Below are 27620 nucleotides of genomic sequence, written 5' to 3'. Positions count from 1 at the left end.
CTGTGCCGTTAAGGATCAAATATAGGACAGTAGTCGAAGTATCGCCTTATATATGAAAATATACCAATGATGGATCCTTCTGGTGGTTAAAGCTTCCATCCCACCCCAGAGTAGAACTCTCAGTGGTGCATTGACATTTTACAGTTCATAATAAACCTCAGAGAAGCAAACAGAGTCAACCATCCGAAGACTTTGAGCAGAAGCATTCAAGTACAAAAGATCTCCATAATCCAACACAGACAAAAAAGTTGCAGCAACAAGCCGCTTCTTTACACTAAAAGAAAAACACATGTTTTGAAAATAAAACCAAGTTTTAGCCTCAGCTTCTTCACAAGATTCTCCACATGTGGTTTGAAAGTGCACCAGGTATTTCTACACCTGGACCTTCTCTATTTCATTTCCCTCCAGTGTGGACACTGAGTGAATCATCTGTGGACACTTCCTAGAGTTGGAGAACAACATCAGCTCAGTCTTGTCTGCATTAGAACAAATTTCAGGTCAAGTAATGAGTGCTGGACAGAAACAAAGGCTTTCTGCAGGGATCCAACAGCCTGAACAAGAGTTGATCCACAGCAGTAAATAACTGTGTCATCAGCATAGAAATGCAGATTAGCATCTGACACATTTAGACCCAGATCACTGATATAAATGAATGAAAGGGGGACTAATACAGAGCCCTATGGCTCCCCCTTGTGGACAGTAACATATTCAGAACACAGACCATCATATTTAATGCACTGAGTCCTATTTCTGAGATAGTTTGCAAACCAAGCGACTGCGTGCCCCGAGAGTCCCAAATGAAGGAGTTTAAGTTTTAAAATATCGTGGTCAACAGTGTCAAACGCTTTCGACAAATCAATAAAAAGTGAAGCAAAGTGCTCTTTCCTGTCAAGGGCAACAATACTTCTGCTCTCTACTCTGCTCATCATCTGCAGATGTTTCACCATGCTGGACGGATCTCCAACAACTAGAAGATGTTTCACCATGCTGGATGCATCTCCTACAACTAGAAGACGTTTCTCCATGCTAGAAGGATCTTACACAACCTGCTCCTCTGTTCTTCTGGTTCTGCTGCATTTATTTTATTGGTTTTCCTCTCAGTCTCTCTGAGGAAACACTGCCTGCAGTTCAACCTGAAACTCTGTGAATGATTTGGTCTCAGCTGAGTCGGTCCCCGGAGAACCAGAACCAGGATGAAGGTTCTGGTTCTAGAGGATCTGATTAGAACAAAGGTTGGTTAATTATTCCTGATGGAAACGAACGTCTCAAAGACCGTTGGGAAGTTGAAATCTCATTTTGTTTTACCAGAAGCAGATAAATGGTGTCATGATTTGTTAAAGTTAGCTTTCTAAGCTACAGATTCTGAGGTTCTAACTGATGTTCAGGAATCACTAAAACTTGCTGTAGCGCCCCCTGGGGTTCACGTCATGAACCACAGCTTTGTGTTTATCACCACTACATCTGTTCAATAGAAGCACAGAAGACCCAGATTCTCTAAAGACTTTTATTTGAATGTTTTCCACTGATGTTGTTGTGGCTCTGTGGGCTGACAGCGCCCCCTGCTGGCTGTGGAGCTACACTGGAACACACTCAGAGGCAGCTTCTGATCTTCTACAGTTCCAGCAGTGGCTGATCATCACGCTCAGCGTTTAGTTGGCAGCCAGGATCTGGTCGACCCAACTGCGGAGCTCGGTGACGCGGGCGTAGACAGCGGGGGTGGAGGTGGAGCAGTAGCTGCTTCCCCAGGACACGATGCCCACCAGAGTCCAGGCGTTGTCCTTCTGGCAGACCAGAGGACCACCAGAGTCGCCCTGCAAACAGACAAACATGTGGTAAATTATCGTCTGAAGACACACCTGAGCATCAGACATGAGGTACGTGGGCGGAGCCTCACCATGCAGGAAGTAGCTCCAGCTCCTCCGGCGCAGATCATGACGTCGCTGATGTTGCTGCCCCAGGTCTTCTTACACTGCTCGTTGGACAGCAGGGGCAGCGCGGCCTGCTGCAGGTTGTTGGGAGTACTGGGAGCTGTGGGACAGAACCAGCACAACAGTAAACACATGGATATGAAACATGCCTGTCTCCTAGCAACAGGAAGCTCTTCAGCAGTGTTTAAATCTCCAGTTCCCTTCTGTTTATTGGTTCTCAGCTAGAACCTCTGAAACGTTCCACACAGTTCTAGAAATGTTGTTAGAGGGTAGTTCTGTTTAAGTTTCCAGGATAATGTTCCCCAAACATTCTTCAAACATTTCCTGGATGTTCCGCTGTCATCATGTAACACTGTGTAATGTTGTGGAAACGTTTTATATGCGTTTCCTCAACAATGTCCCCAAAAGGAAAAATGTTCTTCCGGTGTTAATAAATGACGTTTCTGAAATATTTCATAAAAAACATCAAACATCATCTGAGGCCTTGAGAACATTTGCAGATCAAACGTTCTGAGTTCACTTCTAACCTCACAGGAACATTATTAGAATAGATAAACTTCCTTTAACATCAGATTAATGTTTTCTACATCATTTAGTGGAATGTTCTCTGCTGATTGTTCCCTTTAGGTCCCTCCAACGTTCTCATGAAGACCTTCTAAACAGGAAATGAATCTACTGATGCCACCTGAAGGACCTGCTGTGTTCCTGAAGAAGACGTCCGGTTGTTTAAACACGATTTAAGGTCAGCTGAGTCCAGGTGTTCTTTTATTCACCTGAGAGACCGTAAAACCAGAACCCTAACCTGCTGGTCTTTAACTCACCGTTGTAGCGGGTCAGACCCCAGCCGGACGTCACACAGGTCATACCGGCAGCGAAGTTGTCAGAGGACTCGGCGAGGCAGACGGGAGACACGTTGGAGTCGAGGCGAGCAGGAGAGGACAGCTTGATGAGAGCGATGTCGTTGTTGATGGTGCTGGGGTTCCAGTAGGGGTGGGTGAACACCTGGGGGAGGGACAGGTCAGTGGGGGCAGAGCAGCGAGTTCTCACACCTGATTGGATGAGGGCTCTGACTCACCTGGGCAGGAGTCAACACCTGGACGTCCTCGTTGGAGCCATAGCCCTTGTTGTGCTCTCCGGCAATCACACGGTGGTAGGTCCTGACCGGAAACACGAAGACTCAGTTTAAAACAACAGCAGGAGATCAGTCTTGTTAGTAAAACACATGATTCACTGTTTCTAAAGAGCCTCTGTCACGACCGGATCCAACAGGATCTAAGTCTAGTTAATTACAAACATGATTCACTGTTTCTAAAGAGCCTCTGTCACGACCGGATCCAACAGGCTCTAAGTCTAGTTAATTACAAACATGATTCATCATTTCTAAAGAGACTCTGTCATGACCGGATCCAACAGGATCTAAGTCTAGTTAATAAAAAACATGATTCACTGTTTCTAAAGAGTCAGAGGTCTGCAGGTGTTTCTCACCTGACGTTGCAGTGAGCAGCGGTCACCACCCAGTTCTCATTGATCAGAGAACCTCCACAGAAGTGGAAACCATTGGATTGCTGAGAAGAAAACAGACTGGAGTCAGTTACTAAGGAACAAGTTGGAGAAGAAGGAGAAACAGTAGAAGAAGCAACGTTCTGCGTTATGACTCACCTGCAGAGACACCTGCCAGGGCCAGGAGTGAGGAACAGCCTCCTCTCCGTTGACGATGCGGGCATAGCCGCTCACCTGGGGAGGGATGGCGGGGGTTCCACAGCCTGAGAGGAAAGGAACGTTAGAGACTAGAACCCTGAAGGAACGTTAGAGACTAGAACCCTGAAGGAACGTTAGAGACTAGAACCCTGAAGGAACGTAAGAGGCTAGAACCCTGAAGGAACGTTAGAGACTAGAACCCTGAAGGAACATTAGAGGCTAGAACCCTAAAGGAACATTAGAGGCTAGAACCCTGAAGGAACGTTAGAGACTAGAACCCTAAAGGAACGTTAGAGGCTAGAACCCTGAAGGAACATAAGAGGCTAGAACCCTGAAGGAACGTAAGAGGCTAGAACCCTGAAGGAACGTTAGAGACTAGAACCCTGAAGGAACGTTAGAGACTAGAACCCTGAAGGAACGTAAGAGGCTAGAACCCTGAAGGAACGTTACAGACTAGAACCCTGAAGGAATGTTAGAGACTAGAACCCTGAAGGAACGTAAGAGGCTAGAACCCTGAAGGAACGTTAGAGACTAGAACCCTGAAGGAACGTTAGAGACTAGAACCCTGAAGGAACGTAAGAGGCTAGAACCCTGAAGGAATGTTAGAGACTAGAACCCTGAAGGAACATTAGAGGCTAGAACCCTAAAGGAACATTAGAGGCTAGAACCCTGAAGGAATGTTAGAGACTAGAACCCTAAAGGAACGTTAGAGGCTAGAACCCTGAAGGAATGTTAGAGACTAGAACCCTAAAGGAACATTAGAGGCTAGAACCCTGAAGGAATGTTAGAGACTAGAACCCTGAAGGAACATTAGAGGCTAGAACCCTAAAGGAACATAAGAGGCTAGAACCCTGAAGGAACGTTAGAGACTAGAACCCTGAAGGAACATAAGAGGCTAGAACCCTGAAGGAACGTAAGAGGCTAGAACCCTGAAGGAACGTTAGAGGCTAGAACCCTGAAGGAACGTTAGAGACTAGAACCCTAAAGGAACGTTAGAGGCTAGAACCCTGAAGGAACATTAGACACTAGAACCCTGAAGGAACGGTCTGCTGTTCATAGCTTGACTGTTTCCTGCTGGATCTTCAGACGTTCTCCAATCCACTAATCTAACCTGGGTTCTGTTTCTTTTTTTTTTTTTTTTTGGGTTCTCGGTTCTGTTTCTGAGCTGGAACTGGAGTCTCACCCCAGGCGGCGCTGATGAAGGCGAGGCAGGAGACGATCCAGAGGAAGGCCATGGTGACGATGATGATGGAACAGTCTGAGCTGCTGTTTTATACCTGCAGCTGCCGGGCCTCGGCCAATCAGAGCGGCTGCGGGTGGGTCAGGTCAGGTGTCAGCTGGTTATCAGTCCGAGGAGGTGGCGGCGTTCTCACAGGTCACATGACCCAACCTGCAGCTCTCTGATTGGCTGAAAACATGCTGATCAGAGTTTTATCCAGAATCATCTTCATGTGAGCTGAAGGTGGAAAAGTTTTAAACTTCATGATGTTTGAATGGAGAGACAGAGATGAGAGAATTATTAATAAATAATATATTATATATATGTGTAATATATACAGTAAATGATATATCTGTAATATAGAAACTACAGTAAATACTGAATTATTAATAAATAATATATTATATATATGTGTAATATATACATTAAATCATATATCTGTGTATAGTAACTACAGTAAATGCTGCTGGATGAACAGATGAACTCTCAGGTTTTTATATGATCATCGCTGCAGACATTCACTCACATTAATAAACTAAAGGAGCTGCAGCTGGCAGAGGGAGGCAGTCAGATGTGTACATAGAGATGGATAGGGGTATTTTATGTTTTTTCTTTATATTATTTGAACTTAATAATATGTTACATGTTTCATGTGTTTTAGTGTCATGTGTTCTGTTTTACGTGTTGCTGTGCAGCTTTTAGAGACTAATTCCTCCCACAGGAGACAACAAAGTGAATCTTTCATTTTTAAAGCCTAAACTTTGACGTTCTGCTCAGAAATCTTCAGTTTGCAGCTTGTTATGCTGAGACACTGAGAGGTTTGTGGAACATCTTCTGCTGCTGAGGATTGTGGTTAATAAAGGAAAACCTATGCAGGAGATCATCAGTTTAATTACTAAGCAGGTTTACACAGAACTATAAACTATAAACAGATTAAAGAAATAAATACAAATGTTTCCAGGAATGAGCTGATTATTCACCTGAGAAGACGTCCAGGTGTTTCTGAACAAACTGAATCTGTTTTCTGACTGTAGAGTTTATTAGAGGGAATGTTGGAACATTTAACAGACCAGAACAAACCTCCTGCTTCCTACACAGGACTGGAGACACGTCCAGAAACTCCTCTGGTCTAAAGACCTAAAGGACGATGAGGAGACTCTGGAGACCTTCCTGCAGGTTAAACCTCCAAATGATCATCCTGTTCTGCTGGGACACATTTGATTCTGCATCCATGTGGATCTTACAGACTCCTCAACACTGTTCCAGACCACCCCCAGATCTGAGGAGTAGAGCCAGCCTCAAACCTCCTCAGATCTCCATCTGGTCCAACATCTACAGGACACAGCAGAACAAACCACATCTACAGCAGTTCCACCACACAGGACCTTCAGAGGATCTACAGCCAGCATCCTGGTACCAGAACACCACAGGACCTTCAGAGGTCCAGGGTTCAGGTCTCCGCCAGTTCAGAGCTGCAGCAGATCCACCAACACCAGGTAGATGGTATTGATATTGTGTATATTGAGGTAATATTTGACATGGAATATGATGACCTGAAGATCATCTGTAAGTTCATAGTTGGACCAACATGATGTTTTCTTCTATGTTTTGTTCCTCCATGAAGTAAACCTTTGATCTGATGTCAGTCAGGAATCTGTTTCTTCAGACAATCAATCAATCAATCAATCAATCAATCAATAAATCAATCAATCAATTAATCAATCAAAATTTACTTGTAGAGCACTTTACAACATCATAACAGAAGACCAAAGTGCTTTCCAAACAGCATAATAAAAGAAAACAATACAATTTTGAATTACTATAAAACCATAAAACCCATAAAAACACCAAACTACAAAAACCATAAATCAGTCCTAGGATTTGAAAGCATGTCTAAATAGATGGGTTTTCAGTCTGGACTTAAAAAGCGACAGGTTGGTAATAACGCGGTGCTCCAGTGGGAGTGCATTCCAGAGTCTTGGGGCGGCTACAGCAAAGCATCGATCACCCCACTGCTTATACCGGGACCTGGGCACATCCAGCACCATCTGTGTGGACGACCGGAGGGCTCTACTGGGGCGGTGGATGGTTAAAAACTCTGATATGTATAAAGGAGCTAGACCATGAAGGGCTTTAAAAACAAATGTTAAAATTTTAAACACGATACGATGATGAACCGGGAGCCAATGGAGGGCGGAGAGGATGGGGGTGATGTGATTGTGTCTGGATGTGCGGGTTAACAGACGGGCAGCTGCATTCTGAACCAGTTGTAGTCAGTGGATGACTGTGTGATACCAAAATAGAGAGCATTACAATAGTCGATGCGAGAACTGATAAAAGCGTAAACGGCCTTCTCCAGGTCGCATTTGGAAAGGAAGGGCTTGGCTTTGGTGAAGAGACGTAGCTGGAAGAAGCTAGCCTTGACAACGGAGGCAATTTGCCTGTCAAATCTCAACTCGCTATCGAAAATGACTCCAAGGTTTTTTACTGTATTACTGACGGGGAAACTCAGCGAAAAGCTGGACAATATATTGAGGTGCAAATCAGAGGGGATACAAAGAGGATACATTCAGTTTTACTTTCGTTCAGATGAAGAAAGTTCTGGGCCAGCCAACGTTTAATATCTGATAAGCAGCTGTGTAGAGAGTCCAGAGCAGATGCAGCATTGGGGAGCACAGGCAGATAGAGCTGGATGTCATCAGCATACAGATGGAAAGACAAGTGATGCTTAGCGATTATGGCTCCAAGCGGCAGCATATATAATGAAAACAGAACTGGTCCAAGGATGGACCCTTGTGTTACCCCGGATGACAACGAGGCAGGCAGAGATGAGTGATCATCAAGCATCACAGAGAAAGTCCTGTCTGTCAGGTAGGGGCTGAACCACTGGAGAACAGAGCCCTGCAGACCAACATGATGAGCTAAATGAGAAATTAGTATGGAGTGGTCCACAGTGTCGAAAGCTGCTGTAAGGTCCAACATCACCAGGAGTACTGGCTTTTTAGTGTCCAGAGATTGTAAAATGTCATTGTGCACCTTAAGGAGAGCTGATTCTGTGCTGTGACGCGTTCTAAAACCAGACTGAAATTTTTCTAAAATACTGTTCGATTCTAGAAAAGGCTCCAACTGAATGAAAACAATCTTTTCTAATACCTTAGATAAAAATGGCAAATGAAAGATTGGTCTATAATTAGATAAAACAGCAGGATCAAGGTTGGGTTTTTTAAGAAGTGGTCTGACCACAGCATGTTTAAAGACAGCTGGGACAGATCCAGCACTAAGGCAGCTAATAATCAGAGCGAGCAGACAGGGGGCCACTGTATTGAAGACCTGTTTGAGCAGTTTAGCTGGAAGAATGTCTAGGGGACAGTTAGTGGGTCTCATCCCCTGAACTACTTCAAAAAGTGAAGACAGGGAGACAGGTTCAAACATATCAAAAACAGCAGAGGGTGCAGGAGGAATGTGTGTATCAGCACCATGAGCATTACTGTCAAGACAAGGTTTATTCTGCTCATGTAGAGTTTTGTTGGAGTCAGTGTCTGTTAGCATTAGCTGTTAGCTAACCTTAGCCTGTGTTCTCTTTCAGTTACCAGATTCATCACATCAGTCCCAACACAGCAGGTGGAAACATTCTCCACGTTCTCCATGTTCTCCATATGCTAGGGGCTCATCATTATCATCACCATTCAGACATCTGTCAATTCTTGTGGTTGTGTATAAATACATAAAAGCTGTATTTAAATCCAACCGTGATCCTTTTCTGAACCTCACCAGGACGTTTTAGCGCCCAAACTTCAGCAAACAGTCAGAGAAGAACAGCTGAAGTTACAGTAAAGTGATAATATTATATATAATATGGTAATATGTGATACTATTATATATAATATGGTAGTATGTGATAATATTATATAAAATATGGTAATACGTGATAATATTTTATATATTATGGTAATATGTGATAATATTATATATAATATGATCAGGATGTAAAGCTAGAATCATGTTCAGATCTGGACTTTCTGAAGTCTCCATGTGGATTTCGGGTTCCTGTTGATTTATTCCTGAGGAAACAAACAGAGTTTATATATTTAGACGTTCATGTTGACCCACTGATAAACTCATATCTGCTGCTGAGGAACCAACATGTGATCAAACAACCATCAGACCCTTATCAGATTCAGCTATTCAGAAAGTTCCACAACCACACACTACCTACCTGTCCTGAGAACACCTACAGCTGAGAACCCACACCTCTGATTGGTCAGAAGGAGGCAGGAGGAGGAGCTCTGTGATTGGTCAGCATAAGGCAGGAGGAGGAGCTCTGTGATTGGTCAGCAAGAGGAGGAGCTCTGTGATTGGTCAGCAAGAGGAGGAGGTCTCTGATTGGTCAGTGTGAGGCAGGAGGGGAGCTCTGTGATTGGTCAGCAGGAGGCAGGAGGAGGAGCGCTGTGATTGGTCAGCAGGAGGAGGAGCTCTGTGAGTTTTGGGCTGGTTGTGCTTTAATATTTTAACATTTTTTGTTTTAAGAACTGGCGGCACAGTGAAGCAGTGGTTAAAACTGTAGCCAGCTAGAAGGTTCTGGTTCTGGTTCTGGTCTTTCTGTGTGGAGTTTCCATGTTCTCCCTGCTGGGTTCTCCAGCTCCAGTCCAAACACCTGCTGAGGTTACCTGCGTGGTTCTAAACTGTAGATGTGAATGTGAGTCTGGTTGTCTGATAGACTGTTACCTGTCCAGGTGAACCTGTGATAAACTGTTACCTGTCCATGTGAACCTGTGATAAACTGTTACCTGTCCATGTGAACCTGTGATAAACTGTTACCTGTCCAGGTGACCCTCCAGGACCTACAGAGGACTGCTCGGTGTAGAGATGATGATGATTTAAGAAGTTTCTGTCTGAACTGCAGTAACAGCTGTGGGACAGCAGGAGGCGCTGTGTGGTTCAGTCTAATAAGGACTCTGCTGTGTTTGGTTTAAACTCTTCTTCAGCTGCAGCTCTGATTGGTCTATTCTTGATCAATATGAGATCAGCTGATCTGTGGTTTAACAGATAAACATTAATTACTGATTCATGATGGAATGAAACCTCCTGTGCACGAGAAATAAAAGTTCGATCAGAACTAAACTCCGCTGAAATGTTTCCTGTCAAGTTCACCGATAAAATAATGAGATTTAAAAACCGTCTGGTTTTAATCTGATGTTGGTGATATAGTGTCCATGTGGGGTGATCTAGTGTCCATGTGGGGTGATCTAGTGTCCATGTGGCGTGATATGGTGTCTATGTGGGGTGAGCTAATGTCCATGTGGGGTGATCTAATGTCCATGTGGAGCAAAAGAATGTCCATGTGGTGTGATCTAGTGTCCACGTGGGATAAAAGAATGTCCATATGGGGTAATCTAATGTCCATGTGGGGTAAAAGAATGTCCATGTGTGGTGATCTAATGTCCATGCGGGGTGATACAGCATCCTGAGTAGCACCCTTGAAATTCTTCAGCGCTATAACTGTTTTCAGTATTTGTCTATATAATTAAAGTGAAAGTGTACATATTTATGTGTATCTGTGTATGGCATGTACATGCTGTATACATATAAGATATCTACTATATAAGAAATCTAATAAACAAATAAACACACATACTGAACTAAAAGCTGTCATCAGTCAGTAAACAGACGTTTGCTTCCAGCTCCTTCAGTAACTCAACATCCAAACAACTCTGAATGAAGCTGAAGTTCTGAAACGTTTCTCAGATCAGTTTGGAGATGGAGGTCAGTAAATCATCTCCATGTTGGTCTCATTAAACGCCCTCATCTCAGCTCTAATCTCATTTGTTCTCAGCTTCCTCAGAGGGTTCGCAGAGATTCATTTGAAGGAAGAATCAGCTGATTAACTGGAAACAAATGGATCATCTGGGCTCCAACACAAACCCTTCCAGGTCTGAAGAACATCTGCTTTAGACTTGCTGATGTTTGAAAGTAAAGTTCAGAAAACACAACTTTCACAGCAGAATCTCATTGAAAGGCTTTAAACTGAAACAAACCAGACCAAAAACCAAATGATGGAATCATCTGCTGGTGAAAACCTTCTACAGCTTCATTTCTGCAGTTTGTTCAGTCTGAAGGTCAAACCAGTCCAGATCTGGTCCAGGTGGAGCTGCTGGTTCATCAGAAGGTTAGTAGGCATCTGGTCCATCACCAGCAAGTCATCCGATGGTTCTCTAAACATTCACAGAAGGTTTTTCCAGGGTATAGTGTCACAGGACAGTTTTGGATTAAATTAGTTCTGAGGAGTCAGGTGAGGTGAATGGAGGAGTGGAGCTTCACTTGTCTCTGCAGGTGATGGAGGTTCAGGTTTCAGGTGACCAGAGAGAGACAAAGGTGGACTGATGGACATTTAGTCATTGTCTCTTACTGTGTTTTGAGGCTGTGGACGTTTAGGAATTTATTCATTTTTAATATTAATCTCAGAGTTAAATTGTGCTAAAGCAGCAGCACATAAAACAGCAACACTCAGGACAGAAAAGAATAAAAGTAAAAGTTTAAAAATCCCAGAGTTCCTGCAGATTAAAGCCATCATCTGACTGACAGAAGCTCCCAGAGGAACTTTGTTTTATTTTATTTTGAAAAGAACTACAATAACATAGCAAGCAGTGAAGCATGTGGTTTTACTGTGAAATCCCCCAACAGGAAGCAGTCTGCCCCGTTCCGTTAACTTTCCGTCCGGACTGCCAGACTCTGATCCGGATCATGGACCAGCTGCTGCCGGCTGTCGGTCTCCAGCTGTGAGCGTCAGAGAGCCGCGGAGCTGCAGCATGCTGCTGCCGGGGAACGAGTCCTCCTGCTGGGCGGACCTGCTGCGGTCCAACCGCTCGGTGCCCGGAGGTCCTGAGCCCGGAGGTCCGGAGCCCGGAGGTCCGGAGCCTGAGGCGGTGGGGGGCCCCGGGCCTGAGGCGGTGGTGGTGCCGGCGGTGTTCGGGCTGATCTTCGTGGTGGGGGTGGTGGGGAACTGCCTGGTGATGGTGGTGATCGGGAAGGTGAGACACCTGGGCGCGGGGGGAGGCGGCGGCAGGCGCGTGCTCAGCCCCACTAACGTGTTCGTGCTGAACCTGAGCGTGGCCGACCTGTCCTTCCTGCTGTGCTGCGTCCCGCTGCACGCCACCGTCTACTCACTGCCCGAGTGGCTGTTCGGAAGCTTCCTCTGCTGGTTCGGACACTTCTTCTCCTCCGTCACCATGCTGGTCAGCATCTTCACGCTCGTCGCCATGTCCGTGGACCGGTACGTGGCCGTGGTGCGCTCCAACAAGTCCGCGTGCGTCCGCAGCCGCAGGAACGCGCTGTCGGGTCTGTGCGCCATCTGGACTCTGTCCCTGCTGTGTTCGGTCCCGGTGGCCCAGCACCAGGTCCTCACCAGCCACCCCACCGCCCCCAACAGCACCTTCTGCTGGGAGAACTGGGCCGGAGCGTCTCGACGCGCCTACCGGGTAACGGTGCTACTGCTGGGCTTCCTGCTGCCGCTGCTGCTAATCAGCTGCTGCTACTTCAGGGTGAGTCCGGAGCCGGTACCGGGCTAATGATTCACTCCCAGGCCGTAAAACACGCGCTAATAACAGCGCATAGGGCCAAAGGGCGCAAACACACAGTCAGGTCACTGCAAAACTGTGCGTAAAAACCTGCAGCTGCGCGCGCACACACACCTGCACCGGTGTGACCCGTCACAATACAACACATAGGACATACAACACATGAAACATGCAACACATGAAACATACAACACATGAAACATACAACACATGAAACATGCAACACATGAAACATGCACCACATGAAACATACAACACCTGGAACATACAACACATGAAACATACAACACCTGGAACATACAACACGTGAAACATACAACGCCTGGAACATGCAACACATGAAACATACAATGCCTGGAACATGCAACACATGAAAACATACAATGCCTGGAACATGCAACACATGAAACATACAACGCCTGGAACATACAACACCTGGAACATGCAACACATGAAACATACAACACCTGGAACATTCAACACATGAAACATACAACACCTGGAACATGCAACACATGAAACATACAACACCTAGAACATACAACACCTGGAACATGCAACACATGAAACATACAACACCTGGAACATACAGCACGTGAAACATACAACACCTGGAACATGCAAAACATGAAACATACAACACCTGGAACATGCAACACATGAAACAACACCTGGAACATACAACACGTGAAACATACAACACCTGGAACATGGAACACATGAAACATACAACACCTGGAACATACAACACATGAAACATACAACACCTGGAACATGCAACACATGAAACATACAACGCCTGGAACATACAACACATGAAACATACAACACCTTGAACATACACCTGCGACATACAACACATGAAACATACAACACCTGGAACATTCAACACATGAAACATACAACACCTGGAACATACAACACCTGGAACATTCAACACATGAAACATACAACACCTGGAACTTGCAAAACATGAAACATACAACACCTGGAACATACAACACGTGAAACATACAACACCTGGAACATGCAACACATGAAACATACAACACCTGGAACATACAACACATGAAACATACAACACCTGGAACATGCAACACATGAAACATACAACACCTGGAACATGCAACACATGAAACATACAACACCTGGAACATACACCTGCAACATACAACACATGAAACATACAACACCTGGAACATTCAACACGTGAAACATACAACACCTGGAACATTCAATACCTGGAACATTCAACACATGAAACATTCAACACCTGGAACATTCAACACCTGGAACATACAACACCTGGAACATTTAACACATGGAACATTCAACACCTGGAACATTTAACACCTGGAACATTCAACACCTGGAACATTCAACACCTGGAACATACAACACCTGGAACATTCAACACCTGGAACATAAAACACCTGGAACATTCAACACCTGGAACATTCAACACAGAGAACATACAACACATAGAACGTACAATACCTGGAACATGTTACGGTCAGAATCAGAAATCCTTGTCAGCAGAGTTCAGCTGCTCCATGAACAGCTTAGTTGTTCCAGATGTTCCTTCATAGTTCAGGTCATCTCTTTATCCTCATGTCCACCTGATGATAACATCTGGATTCATTTTATTTCACTCATCAATCTTCTGTCTTTCTGTTCTTTCAGGTTTTATTTCATCTCCATAAAAAGATGAAGAACATGTCCAAGAAGTCTGAGCGCTCCAAAAGAAAGGTGATGATGCATTCACTGACAGGTGATGGTGCGTTTACTGACAGGTGATGGTGTGTTCACTGACTGACAGGTGACGGTGTGTTTACTGACAGGTGTTGGTGCGTTCACTGACTGACAGGTGATGGTGTGTTCACTGACAGGTGATGGTGTGTTTACTGACAGGTGATGGTGCGTTCACTGACTGACAGGTGATGGTGCATTCACTGACTGACAGGTGACGGTGTGTTTACTGACAGGTGATGGTGTGTTCACTGACAGACAGGTGATGGTGCGTTCACTGACTGACAGGTGATGGTGTGTTCACCGACAGCTGATGGTGCATTCACTGATTGGTGATGGTGCGTTCACTGACAGGTAGTGGTGTGTTTACTGACAGGTGATGGTGCGTTCACTGACTGACAGGTGACGGTGTGTTTACTGACAGGTGATGGTGCGTTCACTGACTGACAGGTGATGGTGTGTTCACTGACAGGTGACGGTGTGTTTACTGACAGGTGTTGGTGTGTTCACTGACTGACAGGTGATGGTGTGTTCACTGACAGGTGATGGTGTGTTCACTGACAGGTGATGGTGCGTTCACTGACTGACAGGTGACGGTGTGTTTACTGACAGGTGATGGTGTGTTCACTGACAGACAGGTGATGGTGCGTTCACTGACTGACAGGTGATGTGTGTTCACTGACAGCTGATGGTGCATTCACTGATTGGTGATGGTGCGTTCACTGACAGGTGGTGGTGTGTTCACTTACTGACAAGCGATGGTGTGTTCACCTACTGACAAGTGATGGCGCGTTCACTGACAGGTGATGGTGCATTCACTGACTGACAGGTGATGTGTTCACTGACAGGTGATGGTGTGTTCGCTGACAGGTGATGGTGCATTTACTGGCTTACAGGTGATGGTGCGTTCACTGACAGTTGATGGTGTGTTCACTGAATGACAGGTGATGGTGCGTTTATTGACTGACAGGTGATGGTGCGTTCACTGACTGACAGGTGATAATGTGTTCACTGACAGCTGATGGTGTGTTCACTGACTGACAGGTGATGGTGTGTTCACTGACTGACAGGTGATGATGTGTTCACTGACAGGTGATGGTTTGTTCACTGACAGCTGATGGCGCGTTCACTGACAGGTGATGGTGCGTTCACTGACAGCTGATGGCGCATTCACTGACAGGTGATGGTGCGTTTACTGACAGGTGATGGTGCGTTCACTGACTGACAGGTGACGATGTGTTGACTGACTGACAGGTGACGGTGTGTTTACTGACAGGTGATGGTGTGTTCACTGACTGACAGGTGATGGTGTGTTCACTGACAGGTGATGGTGTGTTTACTGACAGGTGATGGTGCGTTCACTGACTGACAGGTAATGGTGCATTCACTGACTGACAGGTGACGGTGTGTTTACTGACAGGTGATGGTGTGTTCACTGACTGACAGGTGATGGTGTGTTCACTGACTGACAGGTGATGATGTGTTCACTGACAGGTGATGGTTTGTTCACTGACAGCTGATGGCGCGTTCACTGACAGGTGATGGTGCGTTCACTGACAGCTGATGGCGCATTCACTGACAGGTGATGGTGCGTTTACTGACAGGTGATGGTGCGTTCACTGACTGACAGGTGACGATGTGTTGACTGACTGACAGGTGACGGTGTGTTTACTGACAGGTGATGGTGTGTTCACTGACTGACAGGTGATGGTGTGTTCACTGACAGGTGATGGTGTGTTTACTGACAGGTGATGGTGCGTTCACTGACTGACAGGTGATGGTGCGTTCACTGACTGACAGGTGATGGTGTGTTTACTGACAGGTGATGGTGCGTTCACTGACTGACAGGTGATGGTGTGTTCACTGACAGGTGATGGTGCGTTCACTGACTGACAGGTGACGGTGTGTTTACTGACAGGTGATGGTGCGTTCACTGACTGACAGGTGATGGTGTGTTCACTGACAGCTGATGGTGCATTCACTGATTGGTGATGGTGCGTTCACTGACAGGTGGTGGTGTGTTCACTTACTGACAAGTGATGGTGTGTTCACCTACTGACAGGTGATGGCGCGTTCACTGACAGGTGATGGTGCATTCACTGACTGACAGGTGATGTTGTGTTCACTGACAGGTGATGTTGTGTTCACTGACAGGTGATGGTGTGTTCACTGACAGGTGATGGTGCATTTACTGGCTTACAGGTGATGGTGCGTTCACTCACAGTTGATGGTGTGTTCACTGACTGACAGGTGATGGTGCGTTTATTGACTGACAGGTGATGGTGCGTTCACTGACTGACAGGTGACAATGTGTTTACTGACAGCTGATGGTGTGTTCACTGACTGACAGATGATGGTGTGTTCACTGACTGACAGGTGATGATGTGTTCACTGACAGGTGATGGCTTGTTCACTGACAGGTGATGGCGCGTTCACTGACAGCTGATGGCGCGTTCACTGACAGCTGATGGCGCGTTCACTGACAGCTGATGGCGCGTTCACTGACAGATGATGGTGCGTTCACTGTCAGGTGATGGTGCGTTCCTTGACAGGTGATTCTCTCCAGACCTCCTCAGCAGCAGGCCAGGGATCAGTTAGCAGCAGACAGTTTACAGCAGCAGTAAAGGCTGCTGGGTAAATATTTAGATAGCGGACTAAGAATAGAGAAGATTCTGTCTGAGCAGCACAGAAACTTTCAGGCCCTGAGCTTCGGTGGAAATCTGAACGTTTACGTGAGCAGATTATCTTCAAGTTCTGATGTTTGTTCGTCCAGAAGCTGCAGTGGTGTGTAGGTTTAATGAGTTTAAATCAACAATCTGGAGGATTAATAAATTTAAATCAACAATCTGGAGGTTTAATGAGTTTAAATCAACAATCTGGAGGTTTAATGAGTTTAAATCAACAATCTGGAGGATTAATGAGTTTAAATCAACAATCTGGAGGTTTAATGAGTTTAAATCAACAATCTGGAGGATTAATGAGTTTAAATCAACAATCTGGTGGTTTAATGAGTTTAAATCAACAATCTGGAGGTTTAATGAGTTTAAATCAACAATCTGGAGGATTAATGAGTTTAAATCAACAGTCTGGAGGTTTAATGAGTTTAAATCAACAGTCTGGAGGTTTAATGAGTTTAAATCAACAGTCTGGAGGTTTAATGAATTTAAATCAACAGTCTAGAGGTTTAATGAGTTTAAATCAACAATCTGGAGGTTTAATGAGTTTAAATCAACAGTCTGGAGGTTTAATGAATTTAAATCAACAGGTCTGGAGGTTTAATGAGTTTAAATAAACAGTCTGGAGGTTTAATGAGTTTAAATCAACAGTGACAGGTGATGGTGTGTTTACTGTCACTTGTCACCCTAACTCTAACCCTTTAATGAAGGTTTAAATCAGCAGTCTTTAATAAGGTCTGGTTCATACTGACGGCTTTATGATCGTGTTGACAGACTTTATTAGAGGAAACATCCCATGAACACCAGAACAAACCAGTAAATGATCTCAAGCCTTTATGAAGAGACACTACAGGTAATAAATGATAAAAATAAAATGAACTCTGTGTTTGTTTGACTTTAGAGCTCTTAAATAAATCCTTACAGCTGCCTGGTTTTTACTGTAAATAAGTTCATCTTCATTAAATCAGCAGCAGCTTCACTAATTATACACTAAATCTGAACATCTTTTGTATAAAATCAGCCTAGATTCTGTGATTGCAGCTTCTTCACTGTGAATATTCTCTGGCTTCTTTCCTCTGACAGTAAACTGAAGATCTTTGGACTAAACCAGACATCTGAGGAAACTCTGATCCACATTTTTATCCATTTTTCTGATATTTTAGACCAAAGATCTGCTGGATTCATCCAGAACAGTGAGAAGAACATTTATTTTCAGCTGTCATTAACTCAGAAAGACTTTTTCTGCTTAGTTTGGTGCTTCTTCAGATAACAAACTTTAATGCAGCTAAAGTCCAAACGGTTCTTTTAAGACGTGGTTTTGTTTCCGTGGTAACAGTAGTTCCTGCTGAGTTCTGGGGTTCATCTCCTTCATAAAACTTCACGCCAGACTTTTATCCACAAAAAAAAAAATACACGTTCAGACTCGTAAAGTTGAGCTGCGAGTCCAGACTATGATCAGTTTGATTCTGCTGTCGGCTGGAGTCTCCTCCTGTCAGTTCTTACTGCTGGTTTAATATGTGGTTTAATAACACCATGGCTTTGGTTCAGACTGACTCAGGATTTCTACAGACCTGCTGGTACGTTTATCAAACACTGAGACACTTTTAGAGCTTGAAGACATTCAGAAGACCTTTAGGAGGGTTGAGGTTTGATTCTGACATCAAGACGTTTGTTTGACTGGAGGGTCTCACTGTTGATGTTAAACTGTGGAGTCAGATTACAGCCGTGTGAAGTGGTCTAGTTGAATCCTCGGTTCCATGAGGAAGTCTGAGACGAATCAGTGAAAACTAAAAATGTTTTTCTTCCTCTGTGAGCTCATCAATCTTCAGGATGACTTCATGTTTCTGTGTTTTTATTCTTCAGTCTGATCTGTTTTCACTTTTACCCATCCATCCATCTTCTACCGCTGGTCCGAGTCGGGTCGCGGGGGCAGCAGCTTTAGGAGGGAAGCCCAGACCTCCCTCTCCCCGGCCACATCATCTAGCTCCTCCCGGGGGACCCCAAGGCGTTCCCAGGCCAGCTGAGAGACATAGTCTCTCCAGCGTGTCCTGGGTCTTCCCCGGGGCCTCCTCCCGGTGGGACGTGCCCTAAACACCTCACCAGGGAGGCGTCCGGGGGGCATCCTAATTAGATGCCCGAGCCACCTCATCTGGCTCCTCTCTACGCGGAGGAGCAGCGGCTCTACTCTGAGATCCTCCCTGATGGCCGAGCTTCTCACCCTATCTCTAAGGGAGAGCCCAGCCACCCTGCGGAGGAAACTCATTTCAGCCGCTTGTACCCGCGATCTTGTTCTTTCGGTCACTACCCAAAGCTCGTGACCATAGGTGAGGGTAGGAACATAGATCGACCGGTAAATTGAGAGCTTCGCCTTTCGGCTCAGCTCCCTCTTTACCACGACGGACCCGTACAGCGCCCGCATTACTGCGGACGCCGCAGCAATCCACCGGTCGATCTCTCGCTCCATCCTTCCCTCACTCGTGAACAAGGCCCCGAAGTACTTAAACTCCTCCACTTGGGGCAGGACCTCATCCCTGACCCGGAGAGTGCACTCCACCCTTTTCCGGCTGAGGACCATGGACTCGGATTTGGAGGTGCTGATCCTCATCCCAACCGCTTCACACTCGGCTGCGAACCGATCCAGTGAGAGTTGGAGGTCCTGGCACGACGAAGCCAACGGGACCACATCATCCACGAAAAGCAGTGACGGAATCCTGAGGTCACCAAACCGGACTCCCTCAACACCCTGGCTGCGCCTAGATATTCTGTCCATAAAAATTATGAACAGAATCGGTGACAAAGGGCAGCCCTGGTGGAGTCCAACTCTCACTGGAAACGAGTTCGACTTATTGCCGGAGATGCGGACCAAGCTCTGGCACCGGTCATACAGGGAACGGACAGCCTGTATTAGGTGGTCCGTTACCCCGTACTCCCGGAGCACTCCCCAGAGGATTCCCTGAGGGACACGGTCGAAAGCCTTCTCCAGATCCACAAAACACATGTGGACTGGTTGGGCAAACTCCCATGCACCCTCAAGGACCCTAAGGTCCTTGAGGGTGCACCCCTGAGGGTGTAGAGCTGGTCTACAGTTCCACGGCCGGGACGAAAACCACATTGCTCCTCCTGAATCCGAGGTTCGACTATCCGGCGGACCCTCCTCTCCAGTACCCCTGAATAGACCTTCCCGGGGAGGCTGAGGAGTGTGATCCCCCTATAGTTGGAACACACCCTCCGGTCCCCCTTTTTGAAAAGAGGGACCACCACCCCGGTCTGCCAGTCCAGAGGCACTGCCCCCGATGTCCACGCGATGTTGCAGAGACGTGTCAACCAGGACAGCCCCACAACATCCAGGGCCTTGAGGAACTCCTTGCGGATCTCATCCACCCCCGGGGCCCTGCCACCGAGGAGCTTTTTAACTACCTCGGCGACTTCGACCCCAGAGATGGGAGAATCTACGCCCGAGACCCCGCTTCTGATTCAGAAGACGTGTCGGTGGGATTGAGGAGGTCTTCGAAGTATTCCCTCCACCGATTCACAACGTCCCGAGTTGAGGTCAGCAGCGCACCATCCCCACTATACACAGTGTTGACAGTGCACCGCTTTCCCCCCCTGAGATGCCGGATGGTGGACCAGAATCTCTTCGAAGCCGTCCGGAAGTCGTTTTCCATGGCCTCGCCAAACTCCTCCCATACCCGAGTTTTTGCCTCGGCGACAGCCGCAGCCACAGCCCGCTTGGCCAGCCGATACCTGTCAGCTGCCTCCGGAGTCCCACAGGCCAAAAAGGCCCGGTAGGACTCCTTCTTCAGCTTGACGGCATCCCTTACCGCCGGTGTCCACCAACGGGTTCGGGGATTGCCGTCGCGACAGGCACCGACCACCTTACGGCCACAGCAACGATCGGCCGCCTCAGCAATGGAGGCATGGAACATGGTCCACTCGGACTCAATGTCCCCCACCTCCCTCGGGACATGGTTGAAGTTTGACTGGAGGTGGGAGTTGAAACTCCTTCTGACAGGGGACTCCGCCAGATGTTCCCAGCACACCCTCACGATCCGTTTGGGTCTGCCAGGTCTGACTGGCATCTTCCCCCACCATCGGAGACAACTCACCACCAGGTGGTGATCGGTTGACAGCTCCGCCCCTCTCTTCACCCGAGTGTCCAGGACATGCGGCCGCAAGTCCGACGATACGACAACAAAGTCGATCATCGAACTGCGGCCTAGGGTGTCCTGGTGCCAAGTGCACATATGGACACCCTTAAGCCTGAACATGGTGTTCGTTATGGACAATCTGTGATGAGCACAGAAGTCCAATAATAAAACACCGCTCGGGTTCAGATCGGGGGCGCCGTTCCTCCCAATCACACCTCTCCAGGTCTCACTGTCATTGCCAACATGAGCGTTGAAGTCCCCTAGCAGAACTATGGAATCCCCAGAAGGGGCGCTCTCCAGCACCCCCTCCAAGGATTCCAGAAAGGGCGGATACTCCAAACTGCTGTTCGGCCCGTAGGCGCAAACAACAGTAAGGAACCGTCCCCCCACCCGAAGGCGAAGGGAGGCCACCCTCTCGTCCACCGGGGTAAACCCCAACACACAGTCACCGAGCCGAGGCGCAATGAGTATTGACACCCCTGCTCGGCGCCTCTCACCATTGGCAACTCCAGAGTGGAAGAGAGTCCAAGCCCTCTCGAGAGGGCTGGTTCCAGAGCCCCCACTGTGTGTCGAGGTGAGGCCGACTATATCAAGTCGGAACTTCTCAACCTGGCACACCAGCTCAGGCTCCTTCCCCGCCAGAGAGGTGACGTTCCACATCCCTAGAGCCAGCTTGTGTAGCCGGGGGTCGGTACGCCAGGCTCCCCGCCCCTGGCCGCCGCCCAACACACATAGCACCGGACCCCTATGGCCCCTCCTGCGGGTGGTGAGCCTGCTGGAGGGGGGTCCCACATCTCTTTTTCGGGCTGTGCCCGGCCGGGCCCCGTGGGAAAAAGCCCGGCCACCAGACGCTCGCCTTCGAGCCCCACCCCCGGGCCTGGCTCCAGGGGGGGACCCCGGTGACCCGCGTCCGGGCAAGGGACTCGTGGTTCCAAAGTTGTTGCTCATCATTGGGGTCTTCTGGGCTGCTGCTTGTCTGGTCCCTCACCCAGGACCTGTTTGTCTTGGGAGACCCTACCAGGGGCATAAAGCCCCCAACAACATAGCTCCTGGGATCATTGGGGCACGCAAACCCCTCCACCACGATAAGGTCGCAGCCCAGGGAGGGGTTTTTACATTTAAATGAATTTAATCCAACCTGGAACCTGATTCACTGAGATGCAGCCGGCAGGAAACATTCCACCAACGTTAGATAACGTCACTAACAAGTCTGAATAAAGTTCTACTCTAATGTTCAAAGAATGTGTAGCCTATATGCCGCTACTATTAGCGCTGTATTAGTACTAGTTTGCAGTTAGAGTATTGGTTGAATTGGGCTAGAGATCAGACAGATCTAAGTTCGGCTCTAGGAGTGGATCAAAGGAGACTGAACACAATGATGTAAGTTTTAGGTGGTACCAATTATATTATATTTTGACATCGGCAAACAACATTTAACATTTAAAGTGAATGGCCATTCATGAAAAGTGCAGAATTAAGTCACAGTTATTTCACAAAAAAACATTATTCGATGGATCCATTAACACGCGAGAAATGATCCATTAGACGCGCGAAAGAGTTCTGAAGTTCAGCCGAGATAGAACACACGCAACAGTTCAGTGGCCCAAATTGTCCAGAGGGAAAGGGCGGTGTCCAGGGAAAGGGAGTGTTGAACGAGTGGTGAATGGGTTTGGGCCAAGAATGAGTTGTTGCGAGAGGCAAAAAGTAAAAGAGAGGGGCGGCTGCCTTAAAGGAGCCTCCTACCAGCCCAACCAGGTGGAGGAGGTGCAGGAGGTCCAGTTCAGTTCATTTCAGTTCGAGCTCCAGGGTTCTTCAGGCAGTGTGGGCCTACAATTCTTTGGGTCTAGCTCGCCATCACCTGGCCTATATAAAGGACAGGACTAATTAAGTTTCCAGTGCGCACAAAATAAATCAAAATACATTCAAAAAGACCAGTGCTAAATATTAATTATAAATAGCAGTGTCAATTCTTATATTGTACAATATATAAATAATCAAAGTTCAATTCAAAATATAAATCCCAATTGAATAAATAATATAATATTTGTCATATTAAAATATTCATTACAATCAAAGTGTCAAAAATCCTAAGCATCCAAAGCTAAAGTGCATAATCAGTCACACTGACTAAGTGGACTGGGTTTAAAGTGCATGGAGATGCATAGGACCAATAAACAAATCAAACTTTGGCCTAAAAATGGCACTATATGCATTTAAAAGTCATAAATAGGTAACACAAATTTCAATAAGTAAACCACAGTGATTTCGTTTCATTTAGTTAAGTATATTCTGAGAACCGGGCATGAAAGATGAATGCTAACCAGCCCCATTCAAATTAATATGGTGGCGTGGCTAGTTGAACCCTATAGGAAATGAATGAGAAGAATGCTAATGCTAACGCACTCACCAATTCCTTCTTTAATCAATACCCGCGACTCCACATGACGCCTGGCGGCTCCGGTAGTTGGCTCCTATAGTTTGAGACGTGTTGCTTTAGTTTTAAAAGTTAATGTTACGTAATTAAGCGAAAATAGCACCGTACTTGCAGCAAATGTTCCCAACGCGTCCCCCTCTCGAAGCTCGCGGCTCGCGAGTGACTTCCGGATATAAAACAACCCGATTGGCCGCGCACCGTCACGTGACAGGACGCACAGCGTGACGTATGACGTCATTACGCATTTGACAGGACAGTTTTGGAGACGGGAATGGAGGATATACTTATTTATTTATATTTCTAACTAGGGTTTTATCACCCGGGTTACAAATGATTTAGAGATATTTACCTCCTCATATAAAAACTAAAAGTGAACAAAGACAGAAAGTCTTAGCTGCAACATTCAGAGGATTTTCTGAGACAGATTAAGTTCTCAAACTAACATTCAGAGAATGTTTTAAGAATGTTGGGGAATAATAACAATGTTCTCACCAAACATTTTTAGAAAGACTATTTGTTGGGAACCAAAAGAGAACTTTTAAAAATGGTGAAACCTTTGCAGAACATTCTCAGAATGCTTTCAGAACAGATGACCTGTGGCGGCTCAGGTCGGAGTTCTGTTGTTCTGTTGTGTTTGTAAAGTGCTCTGACTGTTTTGACCCAGAACATTCCTAGAACCTGTGTCCTGTCTCCTCAGACGGCCCAGATGGTCCTCCTGGTGGTCACCGCCTTCGCTGTCTGCTGGATGCCGCATCACATCATCGTCATGTGGGTGGAGTTCGGTTCCTTCCCGCTGACCGACGCCTCCTTCGCCTTCCGCATCGTGTCCCACTGTCTGTCCTACGGGAACTCCTGCGTCAACCCCGTCCTCTACGCCTTCCTGTCCGAGAACTTCCGGAAGGCCTGTTGCCAGGTGTTCACCTGTTACCTGAGCTCGCAACCGCCGCCGCCCAGTGGGAAGGTGGTCCGGTTCCACCTGGACACATTCTCCAGCACACACTCCACCACCAACATCTGAACAGGTGGTCACATGACTACAGGTCAGCCTGTGATTGGCTGCTGCTTCACCTGTAAAACTACAGAAAGTGTGCTTAAAGTCGGTCCTTCTAAAGGTTCAGAGAAGATCAGCTGCTGTGGAATCAGGTTCTGTTCCTTTTAAAACCAAATATGTTTTGGTTTAATAAATAAACGGTTTACTTTGCTGAAGAAGCCGGAGAACAGATGGTGATTACATTTAATAACAGTTTTATTCATGTAGCATCAATCATATCACAGAGGAATCAGCATGGTGAGATGAAGTCCTTCAAACTCTGAACAGAAGTCGGTGACAAGAAGAACCAAACAACAGATTGGTTGAATCTTTACTTTTGTCACATTTTCATGAATTCAAATATTCAGTCACACTTTCATACCAACATTAGACCAAAAATAATCCATGAAAGAACCAAAACACCTGACTGTTTATTGTTTCAGAGGTTCCATCAAAGAATGTTCAGAGCTTTAGGAGACTGATGATCAACATGGACTTTACTGAACGTGGAAAAGAATGAAGATGATTTGATCAGAAATAAACCAGACAGTCACTGTTGGTGTTAAAAGACTTTTCAAGAAACAAACATTTATCAAACAGTCATCAGTGTTTTCTTCAACCCACAAATAATAACGAACTGACCCTTTTATCAGCCCCAGGTCCAGAGATGCTCTCTAACCTCTGATTGGAGGTCCAAAGATGATCTCTAACCTCTGATTGGAGGTCAAGAGATGATCTCTAACCTCTGATTGGAGGTCCAGAGATGATCTCTAACCTCTGATTCCAGGTCCAAAGATGATCTCTAACCTCTGATTGGAGGTCCAAAGATGATCTCTAACCTCTGATTGGAGGTCAAGAGATGATCTCTAACCTCTGATTGGAGGTCAAGAGATGATCTCTAACCTCTGATTCCAGGTCCAAAGATGATCTCTAACCTCTGATTGGAGGTCCAAAGATGATCTCTAACCTCTGATTGGAGGTCAAGAGATGATCTCTAACCTCTGATTGGAGGTCAAGAGATGATCTCTAACCTCTGATTCCAGGTCCAAAGATGATCTCTAACCTCTGATTGGAGGTCAAGAGATGATCTCTAACCTCTGATTGGAGGTCAAGAGATGATCTCTAACCTCTGATTGGAGGTCCAGAGATGATCTCTAACCTCTGATTCCAGGTCCAGACATGACCTCTAACCTCTGATTGGAGGTCCAGAAATGATCTCTAACCTCTGATTCCAGGTCCAGAGATGATCTCTAACCTCTGATTGGAGGTCCAGAGATGATCTCTAACCTCTGATTCTAGGTCCAGAGATGATCTCTGACTTCTGATTGGAGGTCCAGAGATGATCTCTGACCACTGGTTTCAGGTCCAGAGATGATCTCTAACCTCTGATTCCAGGTCCAGAGATGATCTCTAACCTCTGATTCCAGGTCCAGAGATGATCTCTGACCTCTGATTCCAGGTCCAGAGATGATCTCTAACCTCTGATTCCAGGTCCAGAGATGATCTCTGACTTCTGATTGGAGGTCCAGAGATGATCTCTGACCACTGGTTTCAGGTCCAGAGATGATCTCTAACCTCTGATTCCAGGTCCAGAGATGATCTCTGACCTCTGATTCCAGGTCCAGAGATGATCTCTAACCTCTGATTCCAGGTCCAGAGATGATCTCTGCTTCTGATTGGAGGTCCAGAGATGATCTCTGACCACTGGTTTCAGGTCCAGAGATGATCTCTAACCTCTGATTCCAGGTCCAGAGATGATCTCTAACCTCTGACTGGAGGTCCAGAGATGATCTCTAACCTCTGATTCCAGATCCAGAGATGATCTCTAACCTCTGATTCCAGGTCCAGAGATGATCTCTGACCACTGGTTCCAGGTTCATGTTCTTCAGTCCTGACTGAAGGTTTCTTTCTTCTGTCTGTGATCAGTAGTTCTGATGTCTGAACCTGAATATTTGTAGAACATTCCATATTCTTCTGTTCTGATGTTAAATGGTGATAGATGAACCTCTCAGGTGTGTTCAGACTCCAGATGTTTAGTCCTTGGTTCTTTAGAGGTTAAATAAATGTTGTGTTGGTTTCTGTGAGTAAACTGAGATGAAGGAGCTCTTTAAACCGGCAGAGTGTTTGTTCAGATAAATGTGTTTAATAAACTGATCTGAGAACAGCTCTGGCATTTATTTCTGCACACTGATGAGTTTATTTACTCTGAAGTTCTTCAATCATTCTTGGGTTCTTCCATCTCAGACCATCTTCTGCTCTGGTTCAGACCTCATCATCATTTAAAACAGGACCAGTCAGACCTGAGATTCATTCTTCAAACTCTTTCAGAAATGTTTTAAATCACCTATCCACCATTTCAGTGGGTTTCACACATTAGAATGTGAGTCTGAGTGAAAATCAACTAGTAAACAAAGCATTTAACAGTTCTTCAAAATCATTTCCTACATCAAGACAGATTTTCTCAGAAACATTTGAAACTCCAGAACTTCACTATAGTACTTTAGTTTCTGTGGTTCCACTTGTCAGACATCCTCAACCACCTGGTAAAGTTTACAACAGTACTACAGTACTACAGTACAACAGTACTGCTGTACTGTTGTACTGCAGTACTACAGTACTGTTGTACTGCTGTACTGTTGAACTGTAGTACTGTAGTATAACGGTGGTAACAGGAGCATCAGTGATCCTTGAACTTGGACAAAGACTCCAGCAGATTCAGGTCCATCACCTGAGGACTCTGTTCAGAAGAACGCAGTCCAGAACTGAACCTTCAAACAGGAAGTAGCAAACCTCCAGGAACTCTCAGGACCTCCAGAGACCTGAAGATGGAACCAGCTGCTGATGTTGAGTTAGATCAGTGGTTCTCAAATTTTTTCTGTCGGGCCCCCCTTCGGAGGACAAAAAACTTTCGTGCCCCCCCAATAACTTTGTGCGTATATATATATATATATATATATATATATATATATATATATATATATATATATATATATATATATATATATATATATATAAAGATCACGGGTGTCAAACTCATTTTAGTCCAGGGACCACATAAACCCAATCTGATCTCCAGTGGGCCCCACCATTAAAATCACAGCATAATAACCTATAAATAACCACAATTCCAACTTTTCCCCTTTGTTTTAGTTCAAAAATAGTACA

At 46.0% G+C, this 27620-nt stretch overlaps 3 protein-coding genes across 5 annotated transcripts; 1 reads left to right on the top strand and 2 right to left on the bottom strand.

The window, feature by feature from the left end:
• Positions 1 to 1490: 1490 nt before the first annotated feature.
• Positions 1491 to 4956, bottom strand: LOC111567950 (chymotrypsin B-like). The gene is made up of 7 exons (XM_023269362.3): positions 4810 to 4956; positions 3588 to 3691; positions 3414 to 3493; positions 3004 to 3085; positions 2750 to 2930; positions 1895 to 2028; positions 1491 to 1811 (listed from the first exon to the last, which is right to left on the bottom strand). Exons 1-7 carry the CDS (start codon positions 4859 to 4861, stop codon positions 1650 to 1652), a joined length of 795 nt encoding a protein of 264 aa, XP_023125130.1. The 5' UTR covers positions 4862 to 4956; the 3' UTR covers positions 1491 to 1649.
• A 6559-nt stretch (positions 4957 to 11515) lies between these two features.
• On the top strand, positions 11516 to 26619 carry galr1b (galanin receptor 1b). 3 transcript variants are annotated; one of them, XM_023269369.3, is made up of 3 exons: positions 11516 to 12383; positions 14103 to 14168; positions 24123 to 26619. In XM_023269369.3, exons 1-3 carry the CDS (start codon positions 11652 to 11654, stop codon positions 24441 to 24443), a joined length of 1119 nt encoding a protein of 372 aa, XP_023125137.1. In that variant the 5' UTR covers positions 11516 to 11651; the 3' UTR covers positions 24444 to 26619. The 3 variants fall into 3 exon arrangements, with proteins under 3 accessions (XP_023125137.1, XP_035803629.1, XP_023125136.1); XM_035947736.2 differs by having other exon boundaries at positions 14103 to 14190; XM_023269368.3 differs by having other exon boundaries at positions 14103 to 14196.
• LOC129348829 (uncharacterized) lies at positions 19930 to 23740 on the bottom strand. Its single transcript, XM_055010358.1, has 2 exons — positions 23399 to 23740; positions 19930 to 22854 (listed from the first exon to the last, which is right to left on the bottom strand). Exon 2 carries the CDS (start codon positions 21940 to 21942, stop codon positions 20293 to 20295), a length of 1650 nt encoding a protein of 549 aa, XP_054866333.1. The 5' UTR covers positions 21943 to 22854; positions 23399 to 23740; the 3' UTR covers positions 19930 to 20292.
• Positions 26620 to 27620: the final 1001 nt, after the last annotated feature.

This window comes from Amphiprion ocellaris, chromosome 1 (assembly GCF_022539595.1).
Source record: "Amphiprion ocellaris isolate individual 3 ecotype Okinawa chromosome 1, ASM2253959v1, whole genome shotgun sequence".
Taxonomy (NCBI): domain Eukaryota; kingdom Metazoa; phylum Chordata; class Actinopteri; family Pomacentridae; genus Amphiprion; species Amphiprion ocellaris.
This window is presented reverse-complemented; position numbering and strand designations above follow the sequence as displayed.